The sequence below is a fragment of the Eriocheir sinensis genome, chromosome 24 (genome assembly GCF_024679095.1).
Source record: "Eriocheir sinensis breed Jianghai 21 chromosome 24, ASM2467909v1, whole genome shotgun sequence".
NCBI classification, from domain to species: Eukaryota; Metazoa; Arthropoda; class Malacostraca; order Decapoda; family Varunidae; genus Eriocheir; species Eriocheir sinensis.
Window position 1 is genome coordinate 11,275,776 of NC_066532.1, and position 18,500 is coordinate 11,294,275.

Genomic DNA, 18,500 nt, shown 5'->3' on the forward strand with positions numbered 1-18,500 from the left:
GAAAAATTAACGCATTCAGTTTTAGAGTTAAATATGCCAGTGTCATAATTAGATTGGGAGCATTTCCTACCATCTGCAATGCTCTGGCTGTCCTAGGCAAGAGGTTTATGAATGCTGGCTTACGTGACCTATGTATAGAATCGGGTGTTGTTGCAGAAGGTTCAATTAACCCTTTCCTTGCTAAGCGCTCGCAACGAGACTATCCCTTCAGGCGCGCTCGGGCACCCCAGCAGGGGAAGGGGATCTCTTTTAACTGCTGTATCTCAAAAACTCTTCATCAGAGCTACAAAACAAAAACACCATTGGAAAGAGGAAGCCAAAATCTATAAGATTCAATTATGTAAGCCTCTCTTGCGAATGTACAGGCACGTTCAGGGGGAATTTTTTGCATTGAGTGCGACTGGCGTTTGCAGCGAGCTTTTAGCACCAGCAGCAAGTGACACTAGTGCTCACTCTTTTAACCTTTGTATCTCAAAAACTATTCATCACAGCTAAAAAAACAAAAACACCATTGGAAAGAGGAGGCCAAGATCTATACGATTCAGTAATGTAAGCCTCTCCTGCGAAAGTACAGGCCCATTCAGGGGGTGTTGTCTGTGAAGACATACATTTATATGTGCGCGACGGTCAGCCATAAGGCAACTACTGTAGATCTCTTGATGATGGGGTGGTGGCAGGGCAGTATTGCCAACTGCAAAATTTACAACTATTTGGTCAAAATATCAGTCATGTGATAGGTGAAGCTATGCAAAAATGTCGCTATATTGGACAACAACATCCACCAGTTTCTCATCCGTGGATTGTCAGCGCTGGGCTGACATGATTATCCACCAAATTTAGAGGAGAACCAACTCAATTGGCAATGCTGTGTTGTGAGAAATATTGTTGGAACACTCTCATACACGGGAGATTTGAGTGTGGCTGGAGCTCGCAGCGAGCGTTTAGCACCACCAGCAAATACACCTAACGCTCGCTGCGAGCGTTTAGCAATGAAAGGGTTAATGGTGTTCTTCAAGGTAAAATGTACAACCGAGCTGTCAGAGCTCATAAACTTGTGTATGAAGCTTTAATGAGATTGATCTGGGAGCAATTCATGTCACAATTGGACGAAGATGAACATGAGTACCTGAGAGTTCAAAATACCTTATCCCAGTTAACTAACATAAACCTAAACCAGAAAGATATTGCCAACTTGTTAGTGACTCAAGACTTTAAAGACCTCAAAACAATGTGGTCACAGTTTCTTAACCATCTCCACAAGTCAAATGGTGATCTGTCTGCTGCATTTTGGATGTCCTACGTTGATATGGTTGAGGACGTTATTCTTGGCTTGCTACGTGCATCCCGTGAAGGCAACTGGGAGCTCCATCTGCATGCCATTAGAGCACTGATTCCCTGGTCATTTGCATATGACAGAACCAACTATGCCAGATACCTACCTGTGTATTATGCCCAGATGTCAGCCCTAAATGAGACACATCCAGAAGTGTATGAAATTTTCAGGGATGGTTGCTTTTCTGTCCAGACGTCAAGCACTAATCCTTTTAGCCGTCTTCCAGTAGATCAGGCCCTCGAAGTTACAGTGAACAGAGACATTCAAACACCAGGAGGCACAACCAGATTTAGTCTGAAGTCAGGGGCAGTCAAACGTTATTACATAACTTCTGAGCACAGAAGTGCATTCTTAGGGCAGTTAGGAGACTGGGTTCACGATAATAAAGCAGATGCAGTTCATTATGATCTCCAGCACCCAAGATCTGAGAAGGATGAAAAAGCAGTTTTGGCAATAGTTGGTGCAATTGAAAGCTGGGTAAACCCATTTTTCAATCAACAGGACATCAAGAGCATCTCAACAGCAAAGACTGCCACTCCAGAAGTTGCTTCAGATTTACTTAATGCTCTAATGTTGGAGAGAAGTGTTACATCAGGTTTAAGCAAGAAAGACTAGATTTTGATCCCCCTGTTACACAGAAGCAGGCTACAGCAAAAGGTTATGTTTGTCACAGATGCTGACCAGTGCTTCAAGATAACACAACATGGAGGTGAGATGGTAACGGATCTATCGTGTACTCAAGAAGAAGCCGATGGCCGTCTTCTCCTACATGCTGCACATGCTGTAAAGCAAGGACATCAAGCAGTTGTTATCGACTCCGATGATACAGATGTGCTCATCCTGCTCGTGCCTTTACAAAATATCATTTGTGGTCATCTGTATCTGAAATGTGGTATTAAGACACAAACAAAAATTCTATCAATTGACAAGGTTACTGCTACACTTGGTGCTGATATTTGCAAAGGACTAGTTGGAATGCATGCTTTCACAGGTTGCGATAGTGTGAGTGCATTTGCTGGCAAGGGGAAAACAAGCTCACTCAAATTAATGACCACAAATAAAGATGTACTAGATGCATTTATGGAGCTTAGGAGTGAATGAGACCTTTCTCAAGAAGTGATGGAAAGACTTGAAGCAGTTACTTGTCTCATCTATGTGGCCAAGACACCTTGTGTTCTTGTAAGTGCTCTGAGGCACAATCTCTTCTGTGCAAGGAGAGGTGAGATAGAACTGCCTCCTAGCAGACTGCTTGAAATAACATGCACAATGTGCCAATTATCAGTCTGTTATATGGAGACAATGTTTACAGCAAAATCCTCACATTCCAAATCCTGAAGCTGGAAAAAGAAGATGGAGGAGAGCAGCTAGTTATTAAATGGATAAATGGACAACCTGTTCCTGTGGCTGTGCTTGATCTTTTGTTACATAAGTGTTCTACAAAGCTGTGCCATACCAAGGTGTGTATGTCTGGCTAATGGACTAAAATCCACCGACGTGTGCAAACTACAAGATTGTGAAAATATGATAATAATGATGAAACAATGTTGGAGTTGGAAGATTTTGAAGACTACTGAATTTAAAACACCCTATCTGGACAATGCTATTAACCCTTTCATTGCTAAGCGCTCGCAACGAGACTATCCCCTCAGGCACGCTCGGGCATCCCAGCGGGGGAAGGGGATCTCTTTTAACCGCTATATCTCAAAAATTATTCATCACAGTTACAAAACAAAATCACCATTGGAAAGAGGAGGCCAAGATCTATAAGATTCGGTCATGTAAGCCTCTCCTGCGAATATACAGGCACGTTCAGGGGGTGTTTTTTGCTGTGGGTGCGACTGGCGCTCGCAGCGAGCTTTTAGCACCACCAGCAAGTGACGCTAGTGCTCGCTCTTTTAACCTCTGTATCTCAAAAACTATTCATCACAGCTAAAAAACAAAAACACCAATGTAAAGAGGAGGCCAAGATCTATACGATTCGGTAATGTAAGCCTCTCCTGCAAAAGTACAGGCACGTTCAGGGGGTGTTGCCTGTGAAGACGTACATTTACACGTGCGCAATGGTCAGCCGTAAGGCAACTACTGTAGATCTCTTGATGATGGGGTGCTGGCAGGGCAGTATTGCCAACTACAAAATTTACAGCTATTTGGTCAAAATATCAGTCATGTGATAGGTGAAGCTATGCAAAAATGTCGCTATATTGGTCAACAATTAACATCCACCAGTTGCTCGTCAGTAGATTTTCTGCGCTGGGCTGACATGATTTTCCACCAAATTTAGTGAAGAACCCACTCAATTGGCAATCCTGTGTTGTGAGAATTAGTGTTGGAACACTCTCATACACGGGAGATTTGAGTGCGGCTGGAGGTCGCAGTGAGCGTTTCACCAGTAAATACGCCTAACGCCCGCTGCAAGCGTTTAGCAATGAAAGGGTTAAGTGTATTGGTGGTGTAATGGTTTACATGGTTATAATATCCAGTAGAGTACTTGTCATACGACCATAATCCGTTCCAAAATCTCCGACGGAAGCAAAAAACAGTCGTATGGCAAGACTTTAGTCTCGAAAAAACAAATAATATAATAAAAAAATGTACATATATATAAATAATCACAAGTGCAGCGCAATGCATATAACGAATGCCTTTTACCCAACACTGCATAGCATTGTTTTTATCTTTAGCAAATGTATCAGTTTAGTCACTAAATAATTATAAATTTTGTACCTACTCCCCCAAGTGGCGAGTTACATCTGGCTTGTACAGTCGATGCTGGTTGAGTGAGTGATGAAGCAGCACGCTTAGTGCTGTTTGGAAGTAGAGTCTCCTTCCATTATGCCCGGGTCATCAGGGTCACTTCCGCCTGCACTAACATCCATGAGTGCCTTATGGGGAGGCTGCCTTGCTGTCGGAGCTCGCTGCTCCCCCATGCAGCAGCACATTGTGAAGGCCAGCGCACCGCCGAAAGTTGGTGACCCAACCATGGCTCACCTTGAAGTCTTCCATGCCTGTTGGAGCTATTGTTGAAGTCGTGGGGCGCCTGCTCTTCAGGTCGAGGACGATTTTGAGGGTCTTCTCCCGAATAATCTCTTCAGAGATCCTATCAGCCTGCAGCTTCTCGTTAATCCACACCAGCAGTAGCTTTTCCACCTCCTCCAGCTGGGGTGGGTGGTGGGACAGAGAACTCAGTGTTGTGCGAACTTTGGAGATGTCAGCCTTCTTGATCTACACTCTTTCTGCTGATGGTGGAGTGGTTACGATTGTATAGCCTGGCCAGCTCGTGTACACGTGTGCCGCTCTCGAATTTCCCTATAATTTCCTTCTCCTCCAGCGTCAGGGGTGCCCTCTTCCTTTTCAGAGCATTCTCAGAACCAACAGGCTGCTTCTTGGGAGGCATGGTGGCACGAAGTGTGAAGTTGAAATAGTGGTAAGGCTTGTAGATGATCCGGAAGGCAAACGAAGTGTTAAATGCGCTCGGGAAAATAATGAACTGGGCACAGGACGTGGTCATACATGTGTGGGAGATGGGTGGGATGGCGATTGGAGGGAAAAGCTTGTTCCATTGAATGGCAACCATGAAGTGGTCGGATGCCGAGTAAGACGTCGTAAGCATAACAACAAAAAAAAAATATATATATTTCTATGGTCGTATAACGCGCTGGCCGTTAGACAAATGTCATATGCCGAGAACCCCACTGTAGTACAGTATATGTGTATACACTGGATGTAGTGTTCATAGCTCTTTGAATACAGGTATTGCAATTGGTGTTATGTAATGCACATTTAAATAATTAATTATAGATTCTAATCTTATTTCTACAGTTGTTATATTCACATTTTATGAAATGAATTTGATCTCTAACCCTATATTCCCATTTTCAACATTTTAGTTTATGTTCGTAAAAACTTATTTGATCGTAGTTGCTTTAATATTTAATAACTTTCTTAATATAATAGCTATGGATCACATACTGGTATCAAAAGAAAGCTCCTGAAATGCAGAATATGAATGTTAAGTTGAATCAAAGTACCAGACATGATACTATTTCTATAAGGAAAAATTACCAGTTACATTGAAAAATGTTAACTTCAACATAAATATGCTCATAATTAACACTGTGTACAAGATATTAATATATGTGATAGCTTGTTTTGAAGACCTTTCCTTGGCCTGTATTTATTTATTTATTTATTTTTTTTTTTTACGTCGTGGCCTATTCCGCCGGTAAGCTTCTTCCTGGTGGATCCTGATGGTCGGCCCAAGGCTTCTTCCCGGTGGGGCCTGATGGTCGGCCCAGCTCATTCTGGCGCTGGCGAGTGTTTATAGTGGTGCCATCTCGCATTGGCTCATGCTGCCCTCCCAGAGCTCATCATTAATCCTAGAATCTAGAATCTGGGTTGATAGGTGGTCTTCTGGACAGCATGTGGGTAGTTTCAAGCCATTCGGCAGTGGCTGAAAAATCCCAGCTTAGTGGCACCAGGTGGGGATTGAACTCGTCGTCCTGAACGCGGCACCGTCACGCTATCCATTCAGCCACCGCCTCCCCATATAATATGTCCTAATAGTATTAATGGACTAGCTCACAGGAGAGAAAAATCACCTGTAAGACACGCTAGAAAAAATCACGTCATACATAAAAAACGTTTGATAACACAAGGAAGGCAAAGAGATATAGAATGCTATCATACATTTTTGAAGACTATAGACATTGGTCTTTCAATTAATCACAATGAGATTTCCTGCCCCAAAATGATACCGACCTACACCCCGGGCTCATGGACTTCCTCTACTGAGACAAAAATGCATTTCCTTCACAGATACGAAAATATTCATAGAGACCAAAATTGTAGAGGAGGCAATTCTAAACAGAAAATGCTTATGGCTTTTTCAGCTGCGATGAATCCTAACTGAGATATAGGTTAAACGGGTGCCGAAATAAATAGTTAGAGGGTTCAAAAATGGGTAGTGGAACAAAAAACCCTATAATTAATGGGATGATAGGTTCGATATATGCGAATTCACATTATGCAAGCTTTTTGCAGAATGTAACCCTCGCAAATAACGAATACCTGGTGTACTCGCAACTAAGCTTACACCATTCTCGCATTTTTTTAAAGTCTCCTGACACATGTATTGCTTGAAACATTTTTACAATAGATTCCACGAAGACTAATGTTCAATCTGGCAAGTACTGAACTGAATCTAGTCAGTACTACTCGTGTTGAAGAGATATTCAAAAGGCTGAAACCCACATGATGCCAAAAGGAGAGGCTGAGGGGCCGAACTAAAATTCACCAAGGCTTACAAAGGAACACAAAGGAAGAACAAACAACAGCAGACCTGCTGGTCCTTAAGAGGCTGTTGGTGATATACTACCATAGACTTCACAACTAGTTGACGGGAAATCTCTTCAGTCTTGGCGCGCTGGCTTCGCGTAAGGGGCCGATTGTTATGGCGACTTTCACTGCGACAACTCAAACACACTCTGCGTTCTTACTCCGAATTTAAGTGGGAACAGGACGAAATCTTCAAGTTTTAGTGCATACAAGCAGGCAGGAGTGTCTCTAGAGTGATTTGGTCGAGGATTCAAGGTAACTTATATAAAATAGCACCATGCGTGCACTTTGAAAACGTTGTGTAAAAAATGGCAAATTTGCGTAACTTTAGGTTGAAATCTTTACGTAAAATGAATGATAACTGTAGGATAGTGAAGTCCACAGTTTTACGTATTAGGAAACAAGAAATGTACGTTTAGTTAGTGCCTACATGGCAACTCAGCTCAGGTCCCGCGTCGCCTAACTCGCCTTAGGCACGCAGTCAGCTGGGCACTTCCCCTCTGTAAAGGATTATCGCTGTCCTGCCTCTGTTTACTCTCCAAGTAAAGGACCTACAGTTATTCATCGTCTCTGTACCCTTCCCCACAACTGCAAGGATCCAGAGGACGATACAAGAAGACACAGAAGGCAGTGGATCGAGTGGAAGTGACGGAGGAGACACAAGATATGAGGACGCCGCGACCCCGTGGAGTAAACTGTGGAGGAGCCGTACTACGCCATCAGTGCAGTGACTCAGTGTTGTGTGCAGTGCAGTGGTGTGTTCAGTGCAGTGTGGTAGTGAGGGGGCTGTTCACTACGTCCTACGGGGGGAGGAAACTTAGCTGCACTGGGCAATAGGGAGCCCGGCGGTCGGCAACTACGCCGGCTACCTGGCCAGGAAGGTCCAGGCCAACTCCTCTGTGGCCGAGTGCTGCAAGCAGGAGCTTGCCCAGCAGGAGGAGATGAAGATTACCGTGGAGCTCGAGAGGGGCGACCCGCCCTCTGTGATGTTCGACGCCCTGGTCGAGCTGGTCGACAGGGGAGAGCTGGAGACGGGCCGGGCGGTCCTGAAGCGGCCATCTCCCAATGGCCCACATGGCGTCCTTCGGGATGTCGCTGTGGGACTCCCTGATGTGCAGGGAGGACAAGAAGGAGCGCAGGTTGAGGTTCCTCTCCCTTGCCATGCGCCACAGGGACGGGTTCAGGCACCTCCTGGAGTTCCTGGCGGCCTCAGACCCGACCTTGCAGGGGTACAGGTGCCAGGAGGGGCACAACCTGGCCAACACCATCTTGCCGCACATCAGCAGGTCCCTCTTCAACTGTTTCGGTGCTAATTTCTCCAAGGACGTGACCTCAGAAGCGAGGAAGAACAAGGCCTTGAAGCAGCCGACCGGCAGGAAGAGGAGCAGTATCGAGGAGGGCAGGAAGGAGACGGCGAGGAACAGGGACAAGTCCAGGAAACTGACCGGGGCCTACAAGTCATAGGCCAAAAGGCTAAAGTGATTGTTCAGGGACGAGGGCCAGATAGCCGGCAAGACGTGCTTCGGCAATAGTGACATCGTATTTCAACCAAAATAAGTTGTGATTGTATATAGAAAAATGAATATTTTGCTTTTGTTGAGTAAAATTAAGATGTTTCTGCATGCTTTCCTCAAGTATTAAGTTTCTAATGTGAAAATTAAGTGATTTATTAGATGTTAAAAACTTACGTAAAAAATTGCACTAAATAAAAAAAAATAAGTAGCTATTTCGGGCAAAAACTTATAAGATATGCTAAATATTGCTATTGATTCTGAAAATATAAGTGATTATCTCTGCATTTGGTGATGTTTGTGCATCTAGCGTAAAATCTGAGGATTTTATAGCCTTTTTAAGTTTTGTTATACTTATATAAAAAACAATTAATCGGGATTTTATTAGGGAACGACTTTGAATTTTTTGATACCGCTGCTCATGGAGACTCATATATGCCTAAGGGAGGTGCCTGTTTTAGTTTCAGGTCGCTAGCTGCTTTGGTTTTGAAAATATTTAAATTTTAAATTTTTGAAAATCGGCCCCCTGCGAATCGGCCCCGCGCCCCGTTTCCCGTCAAGAGATTGTGAAGTCTATGATACTACATTAACTATCTAATCAAAGGTGGAAGATGAAGGACAGCAAAGGCGAAGGCTCCTCCCCACTCCACCATCCCTCCAGCCAAAGCTGGCAGGAAAGGAAAAAGAACCATGCAGCATGGAAAAACTGCATGGAAATTATGTAGGAAAGAGGAAAGAACTACCATTACTGCTACCACTAACCGGGCGATAAACGCAGACAAGGACACCAGTATTCGAAAGAATTTAACGTTATTACGACAATGAATAATATCTTAGTTGGTGGTTGGATTCAAAATACTTGTCTAATCTATTCTTGAAGGCCATAACTGTTGTACTATCAACGACATCACAGGGTAGAGAGTTCCAAACATTAACAACTCGACTGAAGAAGAAGTGTTTAGCTTCGTGCGACGAGAATCTTTTACCACTTATCTTCAAATTGTGATTTCTTCTTGTTCTATTTGATCGATCAATTGTAAAGTAATCTTCCGCATTAATATCACTGAATCCTTTAAACATTTTAAACACTTCAATTAGATCGCCTCGCATTCTTCGTTTTGATAGGCTAAATAAATTTACTTCTTTAAGCCTTGGTTCATATGATAAATTTCTCAACCTAGGAATCATCTTTGTTACTCTTCGTTGAACCCGTTCCAACTTTTCTATGTCTTTTCTGTAATAGGGAGACCAAAACTGTACACAGTACTCTAAATGGGGTCGAACCAATGAATTATACAGTTTTAATATTACTTTTTCCGATTTATTATTAAAGTAGGCGGTGGCCAAACTGGTAGCGTACTGGGCCCACATTCACCGCGTGATGGACGACGCGGGTTCGAATCCCCACGCTACCACCTCAGATTTTTTGGTCACCGCCGAGTGGCTTAAAACTATCCACATGCTGTCCTGAAGATCACCCATCAACCCGGACTCTAGAGGAAGCCGTCCAAGCGAATCAAGAACGAGTTCCGGGGGGGCAGCATGAGCCAATGCAAGATGGCGCCACTATAAAAACACTCGCCTGCGCCAGAACGGGCTGGGCCGACCATCAGGCCCCACCTGGAAGAAGCCTTGGGCCGACCATCAGGCCCCACCTGGAAGAAGCCTTGGGCCGACCATCAGGCCCCACCGGGAAGATGCCTACCGGCACAATAGCCAGCAACGTAAAAAATAAATAAATAAATAAATAAAAAATATTGTTTGCAGTTTTAACTACCTCTGAACAATGCTGACAGGGCTTTAAATCGCTTGATATAGTGATTCCAAGATCCTTTTCTTTACTTACTGCAGAAAGATGTTGGCCATTCATTACGTACCGAACGCGATTGTTATTTTTTCCGATGTGCAACACTTTACATTTGTCAACATTAAATTTCATTTGCCATTGATTGGTCCAACGTGTAAGTCGATCTATATCTGATTGTAAAGCTTCTTCGTCGAGTGTCGCCCTTACTTTACTAGCAATTTTTGTGTCACCAGCAAATTTTGATACTTTGCAAGTGAGCCCATCATCGATATCATTAACATAAATTAAGAAGAGCATGGGGCCAAGCACTGATCCTTGAGGTACGCTGCTTCTGACATTGAGCCAGTTAGACGTAACACTGTTTAGAACTACTCTCTGTTTCCGCTCAGAGAGCCAGTCCACAAGCCAATTGTGAATGTTACCCGAGATACCGTGCGCCAATAGTTTGCTGAGCAATCAAATACAAAGGGCTGGAGCTATAGGACACTGGGGAGAAAGAAACAGTGAAACACCTGATTGTAGAATGTAGCAACTATGAGAGGCAGAGAGGGGAGTTAGTAGCAGAATTAGTGATGGTGATAGGTAGGGAGAGCCAATCAAAAGCAATACAGGTCAAAAGAAGAAGAAGGTTTGTTTTGGTTTGAAATGCCAAGTCGTATAACTCTTCTTCCAATGTATAAATACATATGAACAAGTAAAGTCTGTGTTCATGATTTATTAATTGCTTTAGTGTATCAAGTGCCTAAAACTGATGGTACAAAGTTTTTTTGTAGACCATAAAACAATGAACAACAGGTCGTAAATTCTACAGCAGTACAACCGAAGGTTCATAATTTCATTTACCATAATACCACTACTGAGTCAAAGATTATTGAAGAAAACTGTTCTTAATATTCATAACTTTGTTTTGAGTTACATTGGGATAAGCAAAACATTTTTTTTATAGTAGACCCACTTTTCTGTACCATGTTATGCTTTCCAGATAATCTGGCATCTTTTTTCGAGGAATGGAGCTGTTCTAATTGCGGGGAACATGGTCCGTTAATGCCGAAAGTCCGTTATAAGAGGTGAAAAAAAAAAAAAAAAACGTAAAATAATGCCAATGAACCAAATAAACGTAGGTATATATATTTGTATTGTGTATGTTCTGTGCACATTGTTTGTATAGCTGCATAGCACACTTGGCGATGGACTACGAGGCACTGAGCCTGTCAGGCTGGCAGTGAGGCCCTGCAAGGAGCTCGTATTGTTCCAGGAATGGCCAAAATTTTACAAATGCGTCAATCTCATACTGGCAGGCGAAAATTTATTTTTTGTAGTTTTGTGTGTGTTATGAAATAATCCAAAAACTGTTTCTGTCACAAATCATTGAATGATTGACTTTTCAATGCCTGTTGTAAACCTGTCACAGCCCACAGCTGTAGCTGCAAAATAACTCACAGAGAAAGATGTTCAACTTGCTTACTGATCCTTTGTTTCACTCACCCTTCACAAAGACCACAAGTGGACAAACTAGAACAAAATAAGACAAATTAATGTTTTCCCTGCCATGTATTTCCCCAGTGCGCACGCGTGGTGGACAGCAGAGTGACTTATTTCTGCGAGGAAATATTTCTCGCAACACCGGCCAGCCGCCGCAAATGTCCCGTCCCGCACTGTGTATTTCCTCGCCCCACACTGAGTGCCGAATAACTTTACCAACCAAAAATAACATACCCTAACCTACCTAACTGGGGGCTTAGCCCCCTACCCCCTAAGGCTTTATCAGTGCCGACATTCACAAACACTTGGCTATTTTCGGCTATTTTCGATACACATTTACCACCTGGATTGATGCATACGACTAGCTTGTGGTATGTGGTTTGTGGTATAAATACATTCTTCATCTGAATGGAAACCACAAGGAGGAAAATATTTCATCAGGTGGCCTGAAAAAGACTACGGTAACTGCAGGATGGGGCAGCAGATAAAGGGAGGAGGGCGAGGTGGCTAGCAGACGCTATTGTAGTTACCGAAAGCAAGTCTTTCAAAAACTATTCTCGGTCAATCCCCGTGGATTTCTGACCGTCTGACCTTGTCCGTTATATCCGAAATCCGTTATTAGCGGGTCCATTATATCGAGGGTTTAATGTATTGTCGCCCCTCGCAACGCCACTGCACAAGGGTCCGACGTGCAGCTGGAGATTGAGGAGATGAGCGGGGAGGGGTCGTGGTCCACTACACCCAGGGCGCCTCGGAACGCTGCCAGGCTTGACCTGACTTGCCCTTGCCCAGGGGGCAGCAGGAGCGGTACGACCTGTCTCTCCGAGGTCACGCGTGGAACACACACACACACACACACACACACACACACACACACACACACACACACACACACACACACACACACACACACACACACTCTCTCTCTCTCTCTCTCTCTAGCCCCGTTCACACTGTACCAACTCTGGGCCATGACAACCCAGCAATTTTCCCATTTAAAAAGTTGGTTCCCACGCTCCAAGAAGGGGGGGGGGGAGGTTATATTGGCATCATGGTGTCTTGGCGACTGTCAGGGACACTCAGCAAACTAGTTGCCAGCATGTCATGCTAACCCTCATTTCAGACTCCTGTCATGACGTCTGCGCAGCATTCAGCAATAGTCTCAAGACCTCTTTCAAGACATGCCCGACCCTTTCATGTCAACACCCAAGACCTTGTGTACCCCAGAGTCGTGGGTAGTCATGGCCCAGAGTCGGCAGAGTGTGAACGGGGCTTCTCTCTCTCTCTCTCTCTGCCGGCCAGGCTACTTCCCTTCATCCCTACGCAATATTCTCTCTCTCTCTCTCTCTCTCTCTCTGCCGGCCAGGCTACTTCCCTTCATACCTACGCAATATTCTCTCTCTCTCTCTCTCTCTCTCTCTCTCTCTCTCTCTCTCTCTCTCTCTCTCTCTCTCTGCCGGCCCTGATACTTCGCTACATATCTCCCCAATTGTCTCTCTCTCTCTCTCTCTCTCTCTCTCTCTCTCTCTCTCTCTCTCTCTCTCTCTCTCTCTCTCTCTCTCTCTCTCTTTCTGCCAGCCAGGCTGCTTCCCTTCATACCTAAGCAATATTACATATAGTACATACAGTTACACAGTTCAATACATACATACGTACTTTTACAAATTTACATGATACATACATACTACATATTTACTATGTAAAATTATCTCCTTCCTTCTGCCCTTCCGCAAAATTCTTGACACATTAGGTTGTGTAAATTTAAAAGGAAATTAATAGAAGGTGTAATTTTAGTAGCAAATTAACATGCATTAATTCATTTTCTTGAACTTTGCAAGCTCTGTAGCCTACTCTGTAGACTGCATTGTGATCTCTAAGTCTGTGACTCTGTAATGAATAAAATATATCCACAACATCCTCTTTTTGTGGTGCGGATGTGGATGTTTCATTTATCAGAAATGCGGATGCGGATACAGATGTGAAAAATTATGCGGATGTTCCGCGGATCCAGATGCAGATATCCGATACATGAATAGTACATACTATACACATAACATATATTTTAAATAAACATAAAAATTCAGTCCATAAAATCTCGCATTACTGTTGGGTACTCACCACGAAGTCTTTGGCATTTTTTTTTTTTTTTTTCAACTTGAAATGCTCAACTCCTCTAAACCACAACAGTTTTTCTCAGGAGATCCCCCAAAAAGCAAGTCATCAAAAAATACACTTTGAACTGAGAAAAAGTCATAAAATATGTTTTATAGAAAATTTTCTGTCGCACCCTGCCGTGAAATCCGTTTCTTTCTAGGTTGTTGCATTTAGCAGGAATTCCATGATTCCCCCAAAATTCCAACTTTTTACTGCGGCAATGTAGAGAAAAAATTATTGAAGAAAAGTTGCTCATTTTATCATGATGGAGTCTGAAAAATATAGTTTACAATCTCTGACCTGGAAATTTACTTCCTACAGAGCCAAAGATGCAGTGAAACTCAAAAAATAGTTTTTTGTAGTTTTTTCATTCTGGAATGAATCTCACTGAATAAAAGTTGTAGGAAATTATCCGTATAACTTAACTGTGAAATCAGATTATTATCTGGACAGACCGTTTGGCTGGAATTCCACGATTCCCAAAAAATTCCAATTTCCGCTTCCTACTCCTCTGAACACTCCTGTGAACAAGATATTGGTTAATTTAGAACATTATGTATATCAGTGGAGGTGTCAAGACTATGCTCAGCACCCACACGATGAGCAGAAACTAAAGGAAGACCGCTGAAACAGATCGGCTGAGAGAACATGTGAGAGCAAGTGTGGCGGCAGCAGGGTTAAAGTGGAGTGAGGTGGATAGTCTACTTGTGAATCGTAGCATGCCTCGAAAGAGCACAGCAGGGGTGTACCAAGCATGTATTAGAACAGTAATGTTGTATGGAGCAGAAACATGGGCTCTAACTAGAAAATTGATGGAGGTATAGAGAGCAAATAATCGCAGAATGCTGAGGTATATGGCGGGGATATCAGGTGGCAAGACAGGGTGTCCAGTGCAGATGTGACTAACAGATGTGGAGTAGAGAACCTGGAAACAGTACTCAGAAGGGAAAGACTCCGATGGTTTGGACATGTAAAGAGAGCAGGGGAGGATATAGTGCTGGGAGTTTTAGAGAGATTAGAGGTAGAAGGAAGGAGACAAGTAGGTAGACCTAGGAGAACGTGGAGGTGTATACAGGAAGACTTAGCATTGATGGGATTGGATGAGCATCGGGCAGAAGACAGAATAGAATGGAGGAGAGCCATAAAACATCCAACCGCTCAGGAAGAGTGAAAACGGACGTTAAACGAAATGATGATGATGATGATTTTATGAACTGAGTATTCCTTTTTCCAAATTGTTGTCTTAAAACTTAGGATGTGCAATATATGGTGGAGCGTGTTATATGCCACAAAATATGTTACCTGAATTTTATAGAAAGCATTTATTAGTAAATAATTTGCATGATATGATATGCTTAAACATCTGAAGTTGAAAGAGAAAATGCCAGAGACTTAGTGGTGAGGACCCAACAGTTAAGTGAGATTTTAATAACTACATATTTGTAAGAAGTTTATGTAATTACAGCACAGTTTCTAGTACATATAGCTGATGATTAACATCTTATGCTGCTTTCAGGTAGTCAAAATGCTTTATTCGGTACAGTTTATGCATAAAACTGCTCTCATTGGTATTTTGGGTATTGCACTCAGTGGTATTATGGGGAGCCGGTGGCCAAGTGGTCAGCGTGCACGCATGGTGAGCTCGCGGACCTAGATCCAAGTTCCACTGAAACGCACTGATTTTTCAACCATTGCCAAGTGGCAGATTACCCACATGGAGTAGCTTGGGCCAAGCAAGTCATACATCATAGCAGCCACTATAAATAAAATTCATCTGTGCCACTAACAGGGTAGGGCCATCAAAGAAGCCACTCAAGACAGCCTACTGGTGCTATAGGAAACACCTTAAAAAAAATAGGTAGGTCTAGAAACATTTTTGGGGGGGCATCAAATATTCATGGAAGTTCTCTATTCAAAGGGGTCCATGTCCCCTAACCCCGGCAAAAAAAGGGGACAGGTCAAATATCCTGTCACAGGTAAAGCAGCTGTTTGTTTATACAACATTTCTACTCCTACCCCCCCCTCACATACTGCATCACTGTCCTCAAACACTTGCTTCACCACAGCCCTGCAATCAGTTGACCCGTTAGCCAAGCAACATTGTGCTATGTTACACAACAGAGCCAACAAGTTTTGCCAAAACAGCAGCATTAGCCAAATACCAAGTGTCCTGGTCCATTAGTTAATTTACAGGTTTGACCACATCTGAATTATAAGGAGCAAATACTACACAACTTGTGCCAGTCACCTCCATCCCACCACAGCCTTGAGGTGCTGACATTCCCTTTAGTGCTAAACCTTTCCTTGGTTGTCAAATGATGACATCACAGGCTTCAACCTTCTGACTGATTGGCAGACTACCATACCAAAACAGACTTTTGACCTGTTAACAGGCAACAGTCATTTTGGGAATAAACAATGGAATGCTGCAGAAGTGATGATGTCATAGTCACACACCTCTCAGCTGAGCACCAGATAACACAAACATCTATTAACCCACTCATGCACGATGACGCGTTTCATGTCATCAAGGGTGAAAGGTCCTGGCGCACAATGACGCGAAACGTGTCATAAAAGTTTTAAAAAATTTATTAAAAATTAAGTTTTCCGTGAAAGTGCATCAAATTTTGGAACGTCATTTGTTGGGATAAGTTTCCTAATGGTAACATATGGCAACCTTTCTAAGGAGCGTAGATGAGGAGCGTGGAGTGATTTTCAGTTGTTGCCCTACTCTGACGGGAGAGGAAAAAAATGCATTTTCTTGGTGTAACTCGGGAACTAATGGGCATAATAGGATTTTGAGGATATCATATGAATCCTCACTAAATTCCACTTCGAAACATATATTCAGCTAAAAAAGTTGGCCCACAAATTTTCGAGCTAGCAAGTGGGGAAGAGTTGGTACTTAGGATTTATTGTCTACAATACTCTATACGGACTTGAAACGAGTTTGTATTGTTTACATACATTTTTTCCTCTATTTTCATTTGCACATGTTCTAGTACAAGTCTTTTTGAAGCCATTGATACCAAATTTATTGGGTTATGATATATCTGTGAAGGTAAAATACATCCGGAAATGTTGAGTATCGCGGCGGCAAAAAAAGGACGGTCGGGCCTGAGAAATGCATGGTGAGTGGAACAGAAACTTATTGGAAACTTACGGTGTGCGAGAGGGTTAAAATGCACCAGAACACACTTATACATACCTTGAGTCTGTCTCCTTGTGAGAGTGAGGCACCCACCCTTTCACTGCCTGCCAAATCCACTAAGTTGATGATGCTTACTTTGCTGCTTTCCAACTCCTCTCCCTCAACATCTTCAGTCTGTGGATATGGAGAGCAAAAAAGGTTAAGAAGTGTAACAAAGGTACATTCTTACCAGAGAGTGTTAGGTATTTAAGACCACGGAATAAAAGTATACATCAAACTTCTATGAGTGTGTTCTTAGGCTTGACTTTCATTTATTAGTTCTGTATAGTATCAAAAGGAAAAGCAACAAAGTTCAAAGTGAATACTAACAGTCATGGAAAGTGTTCTTTGGATGAGCAAAAGGTAACAGATTTTGCAATATCCTGTAACCCGATGTTTACTGTGAGGGCTCTGTTTTCCACTCAATAAGAACACTTGCCTCTTTATCAATAATGGCTCATAGATTTATACATCCTTTTAACACTTCATTATAAAAAAGTCACATTTTCTCCATTCACCTACCATTCACCACCTATGTAGTGGAAGGCATGTTAAGCAGCATGGAATAAATGCAACCAGTTGAAAGAGGACAAATTATCAACTTTGTTGGGACCCAGTACATGAAAATAAACTCAACCCTCGATTTAACAGACCCCGATTTAATGGATTTCGGATTTAACGGACCACAAAATCTCAACAGACAAATAGCCAGCAACGGACATTCTGTCCATTGCTGGGTAGATTTGTCCAGCGTGACACCGGCTTTAGAAACGTCAAAACCCTAAAATAACAATAAACACATGCAGTGCATGCGTGCAGACAGCCCCGGCTGCGCACCGGGCCCGAACAGCTGACGGGCAGCTGATGACGGTGATGGTGATGATGAGCGTTGGCCATCCGAATGGCATCCCCATCGGGGCCCACGCGTGTGTGGCTGTGTTTATTATGGGCTTGGGCTTCTCATCCTCCACATGTTGCACGGAACTCCTTTTCTTTCTTCCATCTCTTCTTCTTAAAAAAAAAAAAAGAGATGGAAGAAAAGAAAGAAGTCCCGCACAACATGTGGTAAACAAGAATTAGCACACACACACATAGGCCCCAACAAAAACGGCGCCAATGCGGGGGCCACGCCGCCGACACCCATCATCATCACCACCATCATCAGCCGCCCGTCAGCTGCTCAAGCCCAGTGCACGGCCGGGGCGCCTGGCCGCCCGGATCGTAAAAGAAAAATTGTTCTGAGCTAGAAGGTAGGCTGGGAAGATTTGTCCGGTGTAACAACGGCTTTAGAAACGTTAAAACCATGTTTTCAAGCAACGGACCACCCTTCCCCCCTTTTAATCCGTTAAATCGAGGGCCAAGTGTAGTACGGCAATAACAGAGGACAAATGATAGGTCATAAACGAGGGCAGAAAGAGGAAACCAAAATCCCCCGGGCAGGACCCTGATGGGGGCTGAAGAAGGGTCATAAATTTAGAGAGGAAACTCAAGTAGGAAAGGCGATGTAGGGTCATAAACATTCAAGGAGAAAAGTCAAAAAGGAAAAGCAGATACCGATGTGTTTATAAACAAAGGGCAAAGAGGATGCCAAAACCAGATGCCCAAAGCATGCGTGGCTCCGAGTGTGAGAAAAAGCAATAACCATTCAAAGACTTTGAAACGTGGAAATGGGTATTGTACTGAGAGCCT

The 18,500-nt window shown here is 43.2% G+C and overlaps 1 protein-coding gene across 1 annotated transcript in view; it reads right to left on the minus strand.

The window, feature by feature from the left end:
* LOC127002838 (kinesin-like protein KIF14) overlaps nucleotides 1–18,500 on the minus strand; it is a 192,157-nt gene that overhangs the window by 97,474 nt on the left and 76,183 nt on the right. The window contains 1 exon segment of the mRNA XM_050869057.1: nucleotides 16,830–16,946. Within this exon segment, the coding sequence (XP_050725014.1) occupies nucleotides 16,830–16,946 (117 nt within the window).